The sequence below is a fragment of the Strix aluco genome, chromosome 4 (assembly GCF_031877795.1).
Source record: "Strix aluco isolate bStrAlu1 chromosome 4, bStrAlu1.hap1, whole genome shotgun sequence".
In the NCBI taxonomy this organism is placed as follows: Eukaryota; Metazoa; Chordata; class Aves; order Strigiformes; family Strigidae; genus Strix; species Strix aluco.
The window spans coordinates 4,642,424-4,661,655 of record NC_133934.1 but is presented as its reverse complement, the minus strand read 5'-3'; the positions used below and the strand labels follow the sequence as shown (position 1 = coordinate 4,661,655).

Genomic DNA, 19,232 nt, shown 5'->3' with positions numbered 1-19,232 from the left:
AGAGATAGAGAAAGGATCCTTTGTGTGACTGTTATGATCATTAGTCTCCATCCCAGGCAGAGCAAGCACAATCTTTTGTGCCTGTTGTTGATGTCTGGCATTCATTCACAGAGAGATGCTTTGTTTTATGGCTTCAAATTCTACAGGCAAGTATTTAAGTTGTGAAAGTCAGCAGAGGAAAAGGGAGAAATAGACTCCTCTGCGCTGATGCTTTGGTAATACAATTGATGGGATGGAATTAAAGCACAAAGAAGATAGGCTGAATATAGCAGTGCTTTGAGTAAGAGGGGGAATCTGGGAATATTCTTATGTCTAATACAATGCAGTAAACCCCTGGTCCAACTCTTTCCCTCACCCAAGGCAAGCTGCATCTAGGTACATCATTACCAAATTCACAAAGAAATATCAGTTGCAACTTTTAATAAGTCTGATTAGGTATTTACTGTACATAGCAAAAATAAATACTTTAACATTAACGATGGGGAGGTATGGACTATACGCTTTACAGTCAAACCATCAAACTTACAGCCAGTATGCTGTATTTGCAGCCAACCTATTCATTTATTTCACATAAAAAGAAGTTTTGGGTACTAATCCTTTTTATGAAAACTCCTAAAATATTTTTAAAAGTTATGGGGGAATCAGTGTGTGCTTTATGATCCAGGAGGATTGGTGCTTACAGGCCTCTATTTTTTTTTTTTTTCTTTTCGGTACCGTTTGAGTTCAAATCAGATACTATGTGGTGATTTCAATAAAAGTAAAATTGATTCACGTTTCTGTGAAAGTCGTAGCCATTTATATAGATGAGACGCGGGGCGGGGGGGGGGGGCAAAAAATATTTCTAGTTTGAATGGAGATTAAATGTCAAGAAGACTGGAGTTGCCATCTACTGGAGTGTGCAAAGAATGACAACTGACATGCAAAAACCCTGAACCGAAAGCATTAGTTACAATAACAGTTTAGGTACATCGTATGTTGTTCCATAACTAAAAATAAGAAAAAAAAATATTAAAGGAAATCTCCAAAGACAAGGAATTATTCTTCACTCTCAGCTTTTGAGAAGTCGGAAAATTCACAAGGAGGCAGTGTTAAAACAATCTCATTTGCCTATGTCTTTTATCCACATGCAGCAAAGGATTATATTTATCACTTCTCATCAGAACAGAGATAATTCCACTTTCCAGCTTCAAAAGCACAAAACAATGTCAGAATCTGAAAAGGAGAGAACAGTACCTTCTTCAAATATGAGCATCTAATCACCATTGCATTTTTAAACTACCACTTTCTAACAGAAGATAATCTTACAGAATATCATCAGTTGATGAAACATGACAAAAATAACAGAAATCTTAGACTTGTCTATCATTAAAGACAGTTACTCAATACTCACTGTGCATCTCCAATAAAGTGTGATAAGTTCATATGCAAGAAAATAAGCTTTCACTCTTATGTTTGTAGATGATCTAAAGTAGAATGTTTATTTCCTACATACAGGTCTTGCGAAAGACCAATTATTTACCTAAGCGAATTAATAAAATAAGTGTTTACAACTGGACGGACAGACAGACAAACCAGACCTCTCCAGGGAAGTTCAGAGGAGAAAAGAGAGCAAGAATGTGCTTAAAGTGCCTGTGAATGAAATTACACAAAATTAGCAGGAGACATGATGTTGATGACTGCTACAGCCTGGAAATTCAGTGTATTTGTAGACACGAGCACAACATGTCCCACCTCACAAGACCAAAACCTAGTTAAAAACTATACACGTGTAACTGGGACTTTCTGAAAGAAGTTTAATATTTTCTCATATTTAGTGAAGATGTTTATTAGTCTCTTACTAAGCGTGGAGTATGAAGTGACTGGACAGAAGTATCTGACATGTGAACTATGTTATTATGATTAATGGAGTTCATACATAAAGGGTTATTTCTCTGGAAAACGTCAGATTGAATAATTACTGGAATTAATCCCAAAGGGCTTTAGAAAATTTTCTGCCCAGTTTCAAGTCACATTTTTATCACATTTTTCTTTTGACTAGAGGGCGATCTTTAATTGCAGTTTTAAGTAAAACAAGTACTGTAAGCAATTCATCAAACATTATGAAAAATGATGTATTTCTCTAACAGTCTTTCAAAGTAGCTAATTCACTTTTTACCCTCATCTCTAGGCCATATAGCAAAATCTAATCAATAAATAAACTGGTTTTGTTCTGCCTCTGAAACAAAAAAGCATACTGTCCCTACTTTTCATGCATCAGGTTAGGTATAGAATATCCCAGAATTGATATGTTGGAATATTACTGGCAATAGTATTAAGATAAGTAGGGAACAGATGATAGCATTATTTGGTCTCTTGGATTTCTTAAATCTAATCAGTATTTAATGGATACAACGGTGCCAGCAAATCCAGAAAGTCAGAGAACACGTCTCAAAAGACTCAGAGCTGAATGTGTTTCAGGGAAGTATCCCAAGGTCAGCATTACTTTGTAGTGAGGCAGCTGCATCCCACAGGCTCCACGGTCCGGCAGATTGAGGGCCAAGAAAAAGCAACATGTATCAAAGGGTCTTGGTGGTTTTCTTGACATAAATGCTTTTATAACTGCTGTCAATATGATTTTCCTTGGGCAGAAGCTAAAGAAGCAAATACCTCCCAAATTCATCCCTCTGGCACTAGGGAAGCTTCTTCTCACTACCTTTTCAACATCTTCTAATGCTCGTTGCCTTCATGGCCCTCATGGCCACGAAAAAAGGTAGAAGTGAATTCTGCTGACCTACTGTCAGTGCATGGCCCAAGCTGAGCTAGCAAAATAGGCCACAGAAAGACAACGTGACCAAATCTCTGTTGTATAGATTACATATCTGGGAGCATTGTAATTCACTAATTCTTGTCCAACAATTATTGCCTCCAACACCCAAGCTGTGCTGACTGTTACCATATTCATTAGGACATAGCAAAAGGTTTTTGCTATGAAAAAGATTTTTGCTCTGAAATTAAGAGCTGGAAACGAAAAAAAAAAAAAAAATCTAGATGTAGGAAGAACAAGGACATAGAACAAGCAAAAAAAATGATATACAATTAGAAGAAGCAAAGCGAGGATTAGGACACATAGTACTGCTTCCATGATTAATTTTTCTTTTAAAGCTAAGTATCTTTAATACCTCTGCTCAGACACTGCTAGTTCCAGCTTTTCAGGTACAGAAATGATGCTCATTTGCCATTCTCACTCCCCTTCTGACCTCTGTTGGCATATTTGGCAATCTCTACCATAGCTTGCTTAATCACCTTTTATCCCCTACCTGCCGATTCCACAAATGTCCCCCCTTTGAGCAACATACATGGTGATGCCTGTACAGATTCTGGCAGCTGAAGGATGATGCTGGAAGACATTTGGGAGCAGCTTCTCTGCCCATCATCCACAGGTCTGGGGGGAGAAGGGGAATCACTGGGTACAACATGCCCATGGGACATGAACCCTCAGCCAGCGTTCATAGACCACACCAAAGAGGTGCATAGTTCTGGAGTCTCACACCAATGATTTCCCACATCCTTAGGATTGCTGTTAGGACCATTACTGATACAATCATGAAAAATGGTTATTCTTCCACAGACATGCATGCAACATATAGCATCCACTTAAATACATAAACACCTTTTCATAGACAAAAATCTCTGAATAATGGGGAAAGAACTACAATATATCTTGAGCCACAGGCATTTCACAGATACTGACCTTTGATTTTGATTTAGAGGCTCTAACTAATAAAGCTTGGCTCTACACCAAATCTGAAGAAGAAAATCAAGCACTCTCTTGTCAAATTATAATTAATTTGCACTACAAAAAAAGAGCAGAAGTAAGCCAAGTGTTCTTTAAAAATGGTCTCTAGAATTCAAAACACACAGTAAAATGTCCTATATCTTGAAAAACAGGCTGATCTTTTCCTGTCTTTTCGAGCTGATTACGCATCTCTCCACTCATTAAAAATATAAATTGAGTCTTAAGAAACAATAAGGTCTTCATTTTACATGAATATTAAAGATTCAAAATTATAGCAGTAGGAGAGGAAATATGATTCTGAAACATACCTGAAGTGAACCTTACAGCTTTGTTAGTGTTTGTCCCCCAAATCTGCCATTTCACCTTTAAAAACATATATAATGTGAGGGTAACTTACATTCATATTATTGTATGTATGTTGAAAATGTGGTTTGCATATGCTTTATGTATCTTTGCAGGTAAACTCAGGATCTTTGGATATGTTATCAGAATTGACTACACCTTTCTATACAGTTATTGACAGTAAAGGAGCAACACAAAGTTTTGATTACATTGTACTTTTCTTCTTTGTAAGACACAAAAAGTCTTTAGCACAGACACAAATATATTGAAATAAAACAGAGCAAGAGTCAGGAAGGCACATTTCAAAGACTGCCATTGGATCTCACAAAATTAAATTAGCTGTTAAGAAAGCTGGGTTTCTAAGATTACACATAAACCACACACAAGCCACCCCCACCATATGAAACTGTTCAGTATTGCCTCAGTATTTTTAAGTTGTTTTTAAAAAAAAAGGTCAGGTTATTCTCTTTTTTAAGAAGGCATGACTATCTTTTGTTATGTCTTTAAATATGTCCTTCTGGGACTCCTGACCCGTGATTATTGCTCTTAGACATTACATCAGTTGCAAATAATACGTAATGAAGCCATAAATATTTCAGGTAGTCAACAAACCGTCGTCTTTTAAGTTTGCAAAAATCACAATGACTTCTCTCTAAAATGTTAATCTTCAACCCATATTCTGCATTATTAATTCTAGGTATGAGTTAATGATTCAGATTCCCTCTACTCTCCCAGTAAGATGCAACACACAAACAACCAGGACTTCAAGAAATTTCAGCTTGCGGTTTCCTTCAGATTATGGATATCATCAGAGCAGAAGGATGGAAACATAAAAATCCTGCCTTCTCCATCTGCCAAAATATATGAAGAAGCACACACAACTGAGAATAATACGGTCTGCCAAAGATCCGATTGCCTGTTTGCTATAGGCACTCTGCTACAGTCCAACATCTATTTCCATGACTACATAATCTAGCTCATATTGTTCAAGTCTTCAGTAAATCCAGGAGTCAGATCTAAGAACATTTCAAATTATATTATTTCTAGGTAACATTATCCAAAAGGAGAGTTTGCCTGTAAAACTCCCTTCGGAGTCAATTCAAATGGCACCCTCTGTGATGGAAGAGAATTCAATAAAAGTCTTTATTCAACTTCAAAATACTAGTTTAGCACCAACGTTACCACCAACCTATATTTCTTGCAATAATGTGTCTACAAAGGCCAGCATAAGGTTTGTTATCTTTTCTGATTGCGCTTTAAAATACATTTGGAAAGGAGCAAAAGAAATGGATTAAGAACAACTGATTGTCTAATACTGAGAACAGATTTTCTGCTCTGGGAAAATTTTCCAAGAGCAGTTCATCCATTTGTAAAGAGGCTTTCCAGGAGACGGTCAGGAACAGCTTTTAACTTGTTCATCTTAACTTTTAATAATTGATTTTATAAATTCCTCTCAATTCTTTCTACTTCCCACACCTTGAAAGTCTGGAAACTGTTCACTGCCACTAAGGTTATGTCATTGATAAAAAGAGTGAACTGTTCTGCATCAAGAAGGCTATCCCAATATAACACGAATTATTGCTCTATAGCAGGAGTTTGTTGTCATGGTTATGCCTGCATCCCCAGGTGGCACCTGCCACCTTTCTGAGCCACATGAGTTATTCTGGAGAAGGACACAAAATGCCAGTAAGTCATGGACACATGATGGGTTTAGGGTCATAACCCATTTGGTTTCAGGGGGAGGTTTTTCACAGTCATAGCCAACCCTGCTATTCCATCACTTTGTGGTATATTCATGGTTGCACCATCACCCAACCTCTCCCAGGCTTGATGAATCTGAATAAATACACCAAGATAAACCAACCAACCAACCAACATGAGATGCAATGTCGTCAGTAGGCATCTTGGATTAGCTACATCCATGTAAGAACAGAATCCTTTCAGTAAAAAGGAGTCTTATAACACAAATAAAAGACCATTTAGCATTATAGTTTATTAAAAAATAACCCTTACAGAAGAATCAACAGTAGAAGAAGGCAAAGATAAGCCGTGGCCCTCTCTGCTCTTAAGCTAATTGGAAAACAACTACAGTTCATTCTCTAGCACCTCCAGGAATGCTTGGGAAGGTCTTGAAATGAGCCTTTCTGGAGTGTCTAGCTTAGCATTTCTGAAGGTGGAACTAATTGATTTCCAGTTAAATATGACTAACTAAAACCTTTAAAATTGCTAATCATTGCGTTCTACACATGCTTCCTCCAAGACTTTCCAAGACATTTTGAGATATAAATTAGCAAGACTTAACTGAAAATCAGGGTTTAAATTTCCGCTTTCCCTGTAAACCAGGAGTTCCAACAACCCATTAACTTGACTGTGGCATACCACTCTTTGCTTAACCAGGATGCTATATGATCTTCAACAACGTGTTGATTAATCACAGAAGGATAGTATTTACTTGTCATCATTTTTCCATTTTACCTGAACATTCACAACCAACAACACTGTCTAGAGTTTTGACAGCACATCCAGAAATCCATAGGTAATTTCACAGTTACTTAAGAGAGTCAGTAACTCTTTAGTTTATTCAAGTAATCTATCAGTAATGAATGGAGGAGAGAGACATTTCATTTTAGCACTGATATATTTTCCTAAAAATTGACATTTCCGCACTGCATTGACAATTCTGCACAGAGGTCTTTATAGAGCTGTACGTGACTACCTGCTATTGAATGTGGCTGACGATAGGAATGGAGTGACTGCAGTGAGACAGAAAAGTGTTTATCACATTGTCAAAAACAATAAGATGATTTACATAACAATTTCTATTATTTACAGTTATTAACAAATCCAATGTGTCTGTTCAGCACTGCAATAATTTAATGTTAGTTATCATTATTACTTTGACATCGTGAATCACCAGAGGTATTTTGGTCAAAAGTTTGGGTATTATAGTGATTTTAATATTTACTAAAAGAGACGTGTTATATAGGTGATGGACTTCTTAACAGCTGAAACCCTGAATTCTGTATAGAAAGGAGAGACAGCCAAATGGCAGGGAGGGCCAAGATATAAATACTAGAGAAACAGCAGATTTAATTTGTTTTACTTGAAGTCGGGTCTCTTTTTTCCCTTTTCTGTTTTTAAATGTTTCCTTTATACAAAATGCCATGGTTCAGTGCACTTGAAAATTAAAGACTACCATGTAAGATCAAGGTTTGAGTCTGTCCATTCATGAAAGGAAATTAAAATCACCACTAAAGTCCCACTTTTTATTATAGTGATAGAAACCACTCAGAAAATACCAGAAGGGAGAAATACACTCAATATTTAATATACTGTTTTGTCTTTTTGTATTTTGTTGGTTAATATATTAAAACAGGTATATATATGCACAGTTGGACATTAATAGCCAGATTCTGATCTTACTCACTCTATCCTAACCCCTGGATTGCAAACTCAGACAGGTTAAATATCCAGGTACAAACAGTAATGTCATGCAATACAAGGAATTAGAAAGAATGAAATGATTCTGAGGCTAGTTATATGATATGTGACATTAATCTGATCATAATATTAAAAATGTGTAGACTAAATACATTGAAAAATGTTTTCCTTTTTCAGCCTCAACAATTTTGACAATCACTGCAGGGTGGTGTCAGTGAATTACACTTGTCATGGCCACAAGAAATAGCTTCCCAGCTAAACTTTCTGAAACTTTACTCATGTTTTTCTTGTAACCTACTTTACATTGATTTAATCAGTCTCCCTTAAACACGTATAAAGTTACTTTGTGCTTCTTAAAATGTTTTGTAATAGCACATTTAATAAAGTTAATTTAAATCCGCTAATTTATAGAGATTTGCCAGAGGCTTTGAAACTTCAGAAAATGTGTAAACTTAACAGTTTGGCTGTGATAACAGCTCAGACAGTGGAAATTAAGCCCTTTGCATTACAATCATGTTCAAAGTGGTTTCCTAGTTTTATTGCCAAAAAAAGTACATTTCAAAAATATAGAAGAAAAACAAATTTACAAAAGATATTTCAGGGCTAAGGCATACATTCACTCAAGTTTGTCTTTTCAGATCCATGTGCCACGGTTCTTGAATTTGGTCACTACTCTGCCTCAACACCCCAGCCTCAAACATATGTTGAAGTATCTCATTTTAAGACTACCTGGATTCTTTTTTTTGCAAACAAATTTTGGACAAATTAGAGCAGAGTCTCTCATGCAATAGACCTCTGTCAAAGCTTCAAGATAGTGTGCTTAGGGCCATTACTTCTGGGTCCCTAATTCTAGTTGTCAGTTTTCCAGCTGATGCTATATAAGTTTGCTACTGTCTGCTCTAATTTCTACCTCTGGAAACCAAATGACAATGGATTATATGCCATTGTGGGAACAGGCAGATTGGTTAGGATCCAAGCTGCAGCCCAGGTGATAGCAAGAAGCAGCAGTGAAAAAAAGTATTCAGCTCTTCACTTCAGTGATGTATCAAGGAGTTGCATCTCTGCTAGAGGAATTCTTCACTTCTACATAGCATTTAGATGGCAACTAAGTGATCGTTATCATCATCTGATTTGCAGAAAATGTCAGCTTTCCTCGAAGATATAGCTGAAATTTTTAGGGCTACCGTTGCAGATCTCTCCCCACATTCCTATATGGGAGAAGGCATTAAGACCTCCCCCATGAAGACTGGTAGGGTTGCAGTCTTTTAAGGGATACAACCTTATTGCTTTGAGGCTTTTTTCAGTATCTGTAAAGTTCAAGTCATCTTTTTAAACTTTTTTCCCTGCTAATTGCATCAAAATATTCAGAAATGCAATCTGGAATATATTCTTGGGCAAGGTTTTTTTAGTCTCTTCTGCTTCAGTGCTTTTTCTCTTGGTTCTGTTGTTGCTTTTCCTCCTGCTTTGTGTACTGAGAAACAGAATTAAGGTGTACTGCAACCAGTGGACACTTGCATAAACAGCCTGCTTTGAATAAAATAGCATAATCCTGGGAGAGGAAATCCACATTCAGCTTTCCTGCCCAAATGCTAAAACATAAGAGGTTCATACACGGTTAAAGCATGACATTTTTGCTTTGAGACCACTGAAATGCAAGGGCTGTGAATAGCAGAAAAAAGTAAATAGCTGAGTTGGGAGCATAAAAGCACATTGATTCCTAGGTTTTGAAACTGCAGTCAAAGTGGTTTATATTCGTCATTTATTTTAGAACTTTTTTTAGCAAATACATTTGTAATGGATCACCTTCACATATTTTTATGCACGAGAGCTTAAGTTTTCCCGGACTTCTGTAAAACAACTTTTACTGCATCAAATTACTGCATTCCTTGATCTCTACCAGCACACATGCAGAGCAGCCAGCCACACTCAAACCCAACGAACAGCACCAGGATTTCACAGCTCTGCAACAGATACTTCAAAAAGATTTTCTTAAAAAAATTAATATAGTTGTGAAAAAGAAAGCAAATGCAACAGTTTTGCCCTGCCTCCAGCATTTCACAACCGATGTTGACTTAGAATGAGCACAATCTCTTGCAATACTTGTATTTCCCTGTGAAACTTCTTCACAGAGAATTCATGCAGAATTGTGAGCTGTCAGCTCTGATCGCATTCACCAGCACACAGGCTTTAGACTCTATTTCATAATAGGAAAAGATGGCCAGCGTTTTCCTGTCAGAAGTATCGTATATTTTTCAGTCAGTAAAAATTACAGAGAGAGCTCATTGTCGATGCATTTCCCATAGATAATGAGGACTGCAAATTATCAGGCAAGGATTTTTTTGGTACACGGAACAAAACCCAGCACAATCTGCAGTACTTAGTAACTAACCGGGTTTTAAACCCTTTCTTTGCATGCTGTCAACATGGTCAGAGTAACCTATACATTGATCTCATTCCAAAAGCACAGTAATCTTTATGCTGCAAGAATTATAGTTTTGTGTGCCGTAGCATACACTGCAAAAAAAAAAAAAAAAAAAAAAAAAAAAAAAAAAAGAAGAAAAAGCCTTTAGGAAAGGCATGTGCTGAACACACACAAAATATGCAGGATGGAAAAAGACCAAATGTAATTAAAGCTTATATGAAACCAGACATTCCTATTTGCAGAGCTCTGGCTGCATTTCTATGAGAAAGAATGCACAGAATTTCAAATCATGCTCTATTTAGACAATGTCAGAAGAAAAACACATTCCCCCCCCCCACTCCCCCACCCCAAGATTCCAAAAGGCAAATCTCATCATCAGAATTAGAGAGAAAAAGCAATCCAAAGATACTGGTTTACGAATTCCTTCCCAAACCAAGAAATCAAGTATCTCCCTCTCCCAGCTAATAGTTTATAAATTCAGACTTTAAACAAAAGCAAAAAAAAAGCATCCTAATTCTCAAGCTTCCTACTTAGCACTGCCTCGCTCTTGATGATTTGTGCGGCTGTGTGTGCGTGCCCGTTTGAGAAATGGCGAGATAGGCTTAAAGTATTTTCCATTTCATCAAAGAGCATATATTACTTTCCTGGTTCGCTCAAATGTTGGTTTTATGCCCACCCCTTTTCAATCTGCCCATGGCTGAGATGCACAGTGCAGGCGTACAATCCTGAGCAGCTTACGACACTCAGTGAACACTGGGTGCCTCTGCATGCTCTAGCAACACACTGCTCAGCTGAAGGGAAGGGATTCTTGCTGTCTCTCTCTGCTCTAAGCATCACCTAACAAGCAAAGCGAACAAAGAATGGGAAATAAAGCTACCCTTAGCCGGTCAGTGAATGAATGGTAATCTCTCTATGGAGTAAAGGTTGTGCCGGTCAATGGTCGTTGCAAATGATGGACATTAAACAGATTGACAAATCCTGTGGAGTCGTTAGTAAAGAGTTTGGAGTTTTTTTCACGCCACAGTGTTAACTGCAGAGAAAAGGACAGAGGGAGAAGGAGAAGATCAAGCTCATGTACATAGTTCTGAAACTTGCAGGTCCTAGGAGTCAGCTAAAAAGCTAGCTGGACAAGCCTTTCGCTCTTTGAGCAGAAGCGAAGTGAGACATTGTGAGCTTGCCAGCCTTGCACAAAATTGAAAGGGACTGAATTTGTAGCACAGAGGGGTCTTTTTTAGCTCTGCATATAATTAGTCCAAACACAAAGGAAGCAACTGAATGGAGGTTGTCACTCTCTGGAAAAGGGTGGGTAAGACACTTTTTAATTAAATTCTTTCATGAAGAAAGATTTTTTTTTTCTTTGCTGCAGCATTTAACATGAACAAAATCACTATCATTTTACCTTTGAATGTCTGTGAACTTTAATGCTGCACAGCTCCTGCATGCTGTAAAGTGAAATATTTGCCTCTGTGTTTGTTCTGTTTGCTGTTTTGCTTTGGTTTTCTGGCTTTGTTTTGGTTTTAATTTTTTTTCCCTTAAATAAAATATGATGTAGAATTTGAAAAGATTCAATGGACATTCTCAAGCATATTTGGAAATATTCTTGCTAATGGATTTCCTTCTTATTGGTCTCTGTTTAAACTGGCTGCTGAGGAAGCCCCCGGGGTTGATATTGTGTACGCTGGGTATCTTTTCTAAAATGCTTCCAGCCGTGAATAGTGGGTGTCCACAGCTATGTCGGTGTGAGGGCAGGCTTTTGTACTGTGAATCACTGAATCTTACAGAGATGCCTCGCAACCTGTCGGGCATGATGGGCTTGTCTCTGCGGTACAACAGCCTTTCAGAGCTGCATGATGGACAGTTCACAGGGTTAATGCAGCTCACGTGGCTCTATCTGGATCACAATCACATTTGCTCAGTGGAGGGGAATGCCTTTCAAAAATTGCGGCGAGTTAAAGAGCTCACCCTGAGTTCCAACAAAATAACCCAACTGCCCAACACCACTTTCCGACCCATGCCAAACTTGCGCAGTGTGGATTTATCATACAACAACCTACAGTCTTTGGAGCCTGACCTGTTTCACGGGCTGAGAAAACTAACAACTTTGCACATGCGGTCGAACGCCATCAAGTTCGTGCCAGTGAGAATTTTTCAGGACTGTCGCAGCCTGAAGTTTCTAGACATAGGATACAATCAGTTAAAGAGCCTGGCTCGAAACTCTTTTGCAGGCTTGTTCAAACTCACTGAGCTGCACCTTGAGCACAATGACTTGGTGAAAGTGAATTTAGCCCATTTTCCCAGGCTCATCTCCCTGCACTCTCTCTGCTTGCGAAGGAATAAAGTTACCATCGTAGTAAACACTTTGGACTGGATATGGCAACTTGAAAAAATGGATCTCTCCGGCAACGAAATCGAATACATCGAACCTCATGTTTTCGAAAGTGTACCTCACCTCAAATCCCTGCAGCTGGACTCCAACCGGTTGACCTACATCGACTCCCGAGTCCTCGACTCCTGGAAGTCCCTCACTAGCATCAGCCTTTCTGCAAACGCCTGGGATTGCAGCCGTAACGTTTGCGCCCTGGCCTCCTGGCTGAGCAACTTCAAGGGTCGCTACGACAGCAATCTGCTCTGTGCCACCCCTGACTACGCACAGGGCGAGGATGTTTTGGACGCGGTGTACGCTTTTCACTTGTGTGAAGACGCGGCAGATCCAACGAGCGTTAACACCCTCTCCCCGGTAACGAACAACAGCGACCAAACGTTCAGCTACGGCTCTGCCACCGCCACGTATGACGTGCAGGACAGCGAAGGGGACCAAACGACATACGCCATAACCGTGACCATGCCCGGCGAGAACTCGGAGAACGCCGTTCAGATTCACAAGGTGGTGACGGGGACCATGGCACTCATTTTTTCCTTCCTCATTGTGGTTTTAGTGTTGTACGTCTCCTGGAAGTGCTTTCCAGCCAGCTTAAGGCAACTAAGACAGTGCTTTGTAACACAGCGCAGAAAGCAGAAGCAAAAACAGACCATGCATCAAATGGCTGCCATGTCAGCCCAGGAGTATTACGTTGATTACAAACCCAACCACATTGAGGGAGCCCTGGTGATCATTAATGAGTACGGATCTTGTTCCTGTCACCAGCAGCCAGCGAGGGAATGCGAGGTGTGATTTTCCTTGGGGATTTAAACAGTGTGCAACCAAATAACAGCGTGCAGGCAGACAGTGGCACGGGGGGGGTTGCTGTGCTTTGCTGGTGATTTCTGACGCGCTCCTCTGCCGAAATTGTTAAGAGGGGCTGTCTAAAAGACTTGATATTTTAGCTTTATCGTGTCTTAAAAACCTTCAGGACAGTCAATCTTAAGATTTCATATGCTAATACTCCCTTTGAAGATCTGTCAATATTCAGGAAACTGAGAGTGTAAAAAGGTACCAATTATTGATCTTTTGTAAACTAAGAAAACTGTTTAAAATAAAAAAAAATAGCATTTACAGTTTTTACAGACTGGTGTATATTACATGAATTGTTCCCTGTATACAAAATGCAACAGTTTAACCTCTTTTTCTCTTCATACTGAGTGTTGAAATGAAAGTCTAGGAGCAAAGAAGCCACGTAAAATAGAAAACTTAAAAGTAACCAGGTGGCTTCACATTGTAATTAGTACACATTCACTTACATCATGTTACTGAAGATATGAAGCATGACACTGGAATTATATTTTTGTTAATGTGCTACCTGTAACTGGATGTCAGTACAACAAGGAGCCAGTGCACCTCAGAAAGGCTAAAGTTTTGACTGTGTCCTTGGGACAGGATTTCTGAGGATTTTTAAGCACAGCTCACTTGTTAGTTGCTGTAAGATCCATAAAAACTGCATCGTAACCCCTAAAAGTATTTTGTATCAAAACAGATCATATTGCAAAATCTCACTAAAAAAACCCAACAAACAGCAAAACCCAAACTGAAACACTGCCAAAATGTGCTCATCATCATTTTCTCTAAAACAAAAATAAATAAATTCTAAATTTAAGGGCTTTTACTAGCATTTCCCACTTTTATGCTTGTTTTGACATATGCTAAGAGCAAAGACACCCTTGCTTTGTGCACTGTGGTGCCATGGTGAATGGAGAAGAGCAAAAGCTATTTGGTTCTCAGTGGTGAAACCTGTGTGTCTTTCAAGAGTAAAACCTTGGCTGTAACACTCTCAGAGTAAGACAGAGAGTTATTACTTCAGGGTCCTATAGTAAACTGCTAGCAAAGCCTATCTCGTGTCCCTCACTTTCACCACCAGCCTTCACTAACAAAACGACTCTAAAATCCCTGCAGAGGCTGAAAGCATACGAACCCTCCTTACTAATGACTGATAAATGGAATTGATGGATATGAGCAGTGATTTACTAATGTAGAATCACACAGCTGTTTTATTTGATTGCCCTTAAATAAAGGCTTCCTTTCCTTGTATTTTGGATTTTTCATTCCAGTATGTGAACAACCTACTGACTGATATTTTCAACAACTCCTCTCATACTAATGAAGATGAGGTAGTTTTATAACATCAGGCATCTTGAAATTTTCTTCATACAGCATTACATGCTAATAAAATGTTATGGATAATGAACTTGGGCAACATCTCTATGCTTTGTACATATTTCTCTATCCTTAGGTTACCACCAATAGAGGAAAAATTCAGAAATCTAACATATATTTTAATTTAACACAGATTTTTTTCTTTTTTATAGCATCAAAGTGCCACCTACTCTTAAAAGGCTACAGCAGACTTATAAAGCAGAAAATAGGCACAGAATAAACCATTTTTTAAACCATTTTTTCCGGCACAACAGGTTTTAGCCATTAATTTTGAATGTAAAGAATGAATTTTATATTTTTTTCTGACTGTCACTATTTTTAAGGAGTCAGAACTTATTTTCCTCTATTTGGTATATCTCATCCTGTTTAATATTAAATATGACCATAGCCTTTTAATCAAAATTTGTGTCCAGTGAGACTATAACGTCACCTGTGAAAGCAATGACATTATGTACTGGGAGAGGACTTCTTCACAGAAAATTTAATGAAAATCAACTGCTTTTTTACTAATGCCACTGAAAATTCACCCACAGCTTTGAAACAAGCTAACACTGTTAAAAGCAGGCTTTTCTCCTTTGAAACAAATGCACATCTCTGTTTCTGTGCCTCAGACCCACAAGGGCCTGATCCATCCTGAAGCTCCCAAGTGACCTGAGGGGTTGAGTGTCCATGTACAAACCTAACAGTGAGGGCAGAGAGTAGGTACAGTGCCCCTTGTCTCTTTGGGTGCCTGATCATATTTTAAGAGAAAATACTTTATGCCATGCTAACTGAGGGCCAACCTATATGTATTTTCCCCATTAAGCCCTTCTCTGAAATCAATAGGGAATTTAACTGTGAAAAATTGGCTCTCTAACTTTGGACTACGCTACATGTTCCTCAAATCAACATGCAGCACTGCAGCCAGAAGGACTGATTACAGCTAGTTGCCAGGAAGCCTCCAAAACCAACCAAGATTGTTAAAATATTGTCTGCATATGGTTAAAAAAAAGTGAATTAGCTTTATTTCTATAGTGAGCCCCTGTTGCTATAAGGAAACGCATTAGTGCAGTCATGATTTTGCCCCTGTAAATCTGATGCAAGACTGACACCGACAATCATCCCGTGGTTGTATTTCTATGTATTTTTAGCATATTTGTGGGTTGTATTTTAAACACACTAGTGATTGCACCCTTCTGGAATTATTCCTGCTGTTTATTGGTGTTAGCAACCTCAAGCTACGTTTGCAAAGACGTGAGCAATTCCGCCTTTGGAATTTATTCACCTCTGTGGTTCATGCATCTTGCATTGACAGCTCAAGTAAAGTGAACAAAACCTTTTTCTTTAAAGGTGCAGTGATTTCCTAAGTGAGAGCTGATTTTGGTATTGCCTGTTGCCTTTTCTCCTGAAGAGAGGTAGTGACCACCAATGACTTGCCACCCTTAGCAGGATGATGGATGGATCCTCTATATAGAGTACAGCACTTATTAAACTTCTGAAAACAATATATTTAAAATTTTTCATGCAGAAATATTTTCTAAGGGAAATATCTTCTAGAGAAAACCTCCTAATGATCTCCAGAAGGTATCTGGAGATCTCAATACCCTCTGCATATTTACTGGTGGAAAGAGCTATTACATGGCATGAAGGTAATCCACAGGGCGCCCACATCTAGTCTGAAAGTTTACATGAAAAATATGTGGGTAATAAAGAAATAAAAGAGCAAGTATTTCATTTCAATCCAGCTATTGCAAATCCAGTTATTCATCCTGCTCCAGGCTGCTTGCATTGGTATATATGAGAGTTATTATATTTGTACTGCCTTTATAGCAACTGCAGGGACAAATTTTCTTCCAAATTTCATGTTCACCAACTGTCCAGAGATATGTCATTCCCTCTCTTTGATGCCCTTATTCTGGCTTACGAAATGGCTCCAAAATCAAAAGGAAGAAGAGAAAAAAAAAAGATGCTTTTGGGGTTAGTTGTGACAGTTTTTTGTTCAGGAGACCTTTGGGGAATATCGAAGGAAGGAAAATATTTTAAATATTCCCCTTTTAATGTTCCACCTAATAGGACTAATCTCCCTTTTATAATTAGGTAATTAACATTATTTTCTTTATATTTAAGTGTCTTTTAACTCACAAGACAGGGTGAAAGGCAAGCAAAAGAGCTACCTTTTTGGAGGATGGTTAACACTACCAGTGTTATAGATCTCTAATATGCAATCTCTTGCTGCTAACATCAATACACACTCACAGTGCACCCAGTGATGAAGGAACTGTTGCTGTGTATGCTTTGAATGTATATAAGGGATGATTTATTTTCCTTTCTGTCTTTTTTCCTTCCTTTCTGTACTACGTAAAAAAAAAAAAAAAAAAAAAAAGTGATATGAAACCACAGAATCAATGCTAATGTACCACATTCTGTTTCTGGCCTGAATATATAAAATACAAAGAAATTCTGTGTTAAAGCTGCAAATTCCCTCCTTTACCATACTGTTTGAGTACTGCAAGGGGTTAGACCAAGGGGATGACCTGTTCCTCCATGTGCACAGCAATAACTAGACGCTCTGTACCAGTCTGAAGATGCAGTCCCATGTCTGGTTCATAACTGCCTTGCATACGTCTGCTAGAGAAAGAGCATTAATGATACCTAAGGATATTTTTGTATGCTTTAATATATTCTGTATGTTTTTATGGCTGAGGCATTGAGGGACACTTGAAATGAGCCTATTTGATCATTTTCTTTGGTTCTGATAAAAAGCCCCTCATTTGCTTTTGAGATGGACTAAATTTGTTTCTTGTATGTGTCTCATTCTGCATTATTAGCAAAAGGACACTCTGAATATCCCTTCCCTTCCCCCCAGCTTCTCCAATGGTATTCTGAACGGCAACTAAGAGGGAGTATGTAATTAGGAAGCTTATTTCTAGTGCTATAATAATAATAACAGCAATAATAATAAAAGAAATTAAGAGGGGACAAAAGATGAGAGAGAAGACTGGAGTAACGACAACTAAATCAGGTTGTTACTGGATTCTTTTGCTTTTTCTTTTTTGAAGATGCTAAATCTAAAGGACTAGCACAGATGAAAAAGCAAGACTGAAGGTGGGTGGAGAAAGCAGTTTTAAAAACTGTGCAAGCAGGGATGAAACAGCTTCTGGAAAGGAGGGTACAACACTAAATAGCTCTACTGAGCAAGAAAGAGAAAAGGAAAGGGTGAGGGGACAGGATGAAAGGGAAGACAAGAACCGGTGTGAAGGCGAGGGGACTACTGTGCACACATGGGAAATGAGATTTTGCTGTGCCTTTACCTCCCACATTAAGACTGTGGCAAGGACAACAGAAGAGATTTAAGAAAGATGCCCAGCATCTCTCTCTCTCCCCCTGCCTTTTCAAACTCCCAGTCGCACACACTCTCTCTCATTTCCAGAGGCGCAGACGGACATGCTTTCCCAAACGCGCGCGCACACAACCCTGTAATCTCCTCTGCCAACTCCCTGTTCCCTGGGAGCGCAATGTCCCCCTCATCCATCATTTTGTTCGCTGAACTCCTGCACCATGCCTCTTCCACAAATTTTTTTGGCCGAACTTCTTAGCTATCCTAGTCACAGTTCACCACAGACTTTCTAGAAAATCAGACTTTTCTACCCAAAATATCTCCTTTTTCCCACATCCCTTAAGAAACGCTCATTTAGAGAGAGGGGTGATCTTGAGCTATAGCAGATTCTCCTGCTAATTATATCCACACTCATTCTCCCTCATATTCAGCTTTCGTATTCACAGCTATTATCACAAACAGATCTGAGATATTTTTGCTGCGTTCAATTTATCATTATGCATCAAGGTTATACTTTTCCTTGACCTGCTCAACCCAGTCTAATATTAACAAATTGAGCATTTATATGGGTTCCTTTCCAAGCATGAAGTTGATTAGGAATTTAGGAAATGCTGGTGATTTAAAGATTAACCTTTCATATAATTACTGACATAAACCAGAGCTATTAAGGTATTAGAAACAACTATTCAGAGTATCTTCTATGTAGGAAAAAATTTACATTTAGAGCCATGCGAAAGACTTTCCATACCAGCCAATTATTTTTTTTTTTACAGGAGAAAAACATGGTGAAAGGAAAGGAGTAAGCACAGTCTACCTCTAAAGTTATGTAGAGGAAAAGCAAGGCTACAAAAATATTACAGAAACTAAGCAACAATCTTCTGCTGGCAAGACACAGCCTGTAATTGGGTGGGTGGCTGTGAAGATCCGAGATGAATGCTGCAAAGCACTGTAATTTTATTGCAGTGTGTCTGCTTTAAAGTGAACATATTTGCAATGAAATCTGTATTTCCGTCAGAACAGGGGAATTGTTTTTGTTATAAAGATAACGTCACTTGTTGGCATTCAGACACAATTATTCAACCTTTAAAGCAATTATTGTTCTTATTCGCCTTTGCTGGTGTGATAGTTGGGTGAGACAGTCAAATGTAACAGGCTGCACTGAAAGGAGTTTGAGCTCAAAGTACACAGATGTGCATTACAAGGGAAGAAATTCAGTTTAAAATAAACACCAGCTTTACACCTTTTCTCCCCTTCCCAAAAATCCAAATATGTACATCACTTATAGAAATTAGAGAGAATTGGCAGTGGCTAAAGGATAATATTATGTGCGCCTGTGCTTGGCAAACAG

General features: G+C 38.4%; 2 protein-coding genes across 5 annotated transcripts in view; one reads left to right on the top strand and one right to left on the bottom strand.

Moving 5' to 3' along the window:
* Positions 1–19,232, bottom strand: part of CTNNA2 (catenin alpha 2) — a 522,682-nt gene that overhangs the window by 156,874 nt on the left and 346,576 nt on the right. The window contains exon 1 of one of the 4 annotated variants that reach the window (XM_074821832.1): positions 10,511–10,598. The exons of the other annotated variants lie outside the window; for them this stretch is intronic. The gene's annotated coding sequence lies outside the window, so the exon portion shown is untranslated. Of the gene's footprint in view, positions 1–10,510; positions 10,599–19,232 lie in introns of those variants that run through there. 4 annotated transcript variants of the gene reach the window in all.
* Positions 10,953–16,445, top strand: LRRTM1 (leucine rich repeat transmembrane neuronal 1). Its single transcript, XM_074821828.1, has one exon. It carries the CDS (start codon positions 11,587–11,589, stop codon positions 13,150–13,152), a length of 1,566 nt encoding a protein of 521 aa, XP_074677929.1. The 5' UTR covers positions 10,953–11,586; the 3' UTR covers positions 13,153–16,445.

Coding starts and splice junctions, on each gene's coding strand:
- LRRTM1 (XM_074821828.1), top strand. CDS start 11,587: ATGGATTTCCTTCTTATTGGTCTCTGTTTAAACTGGCTGCTGAGGAAG.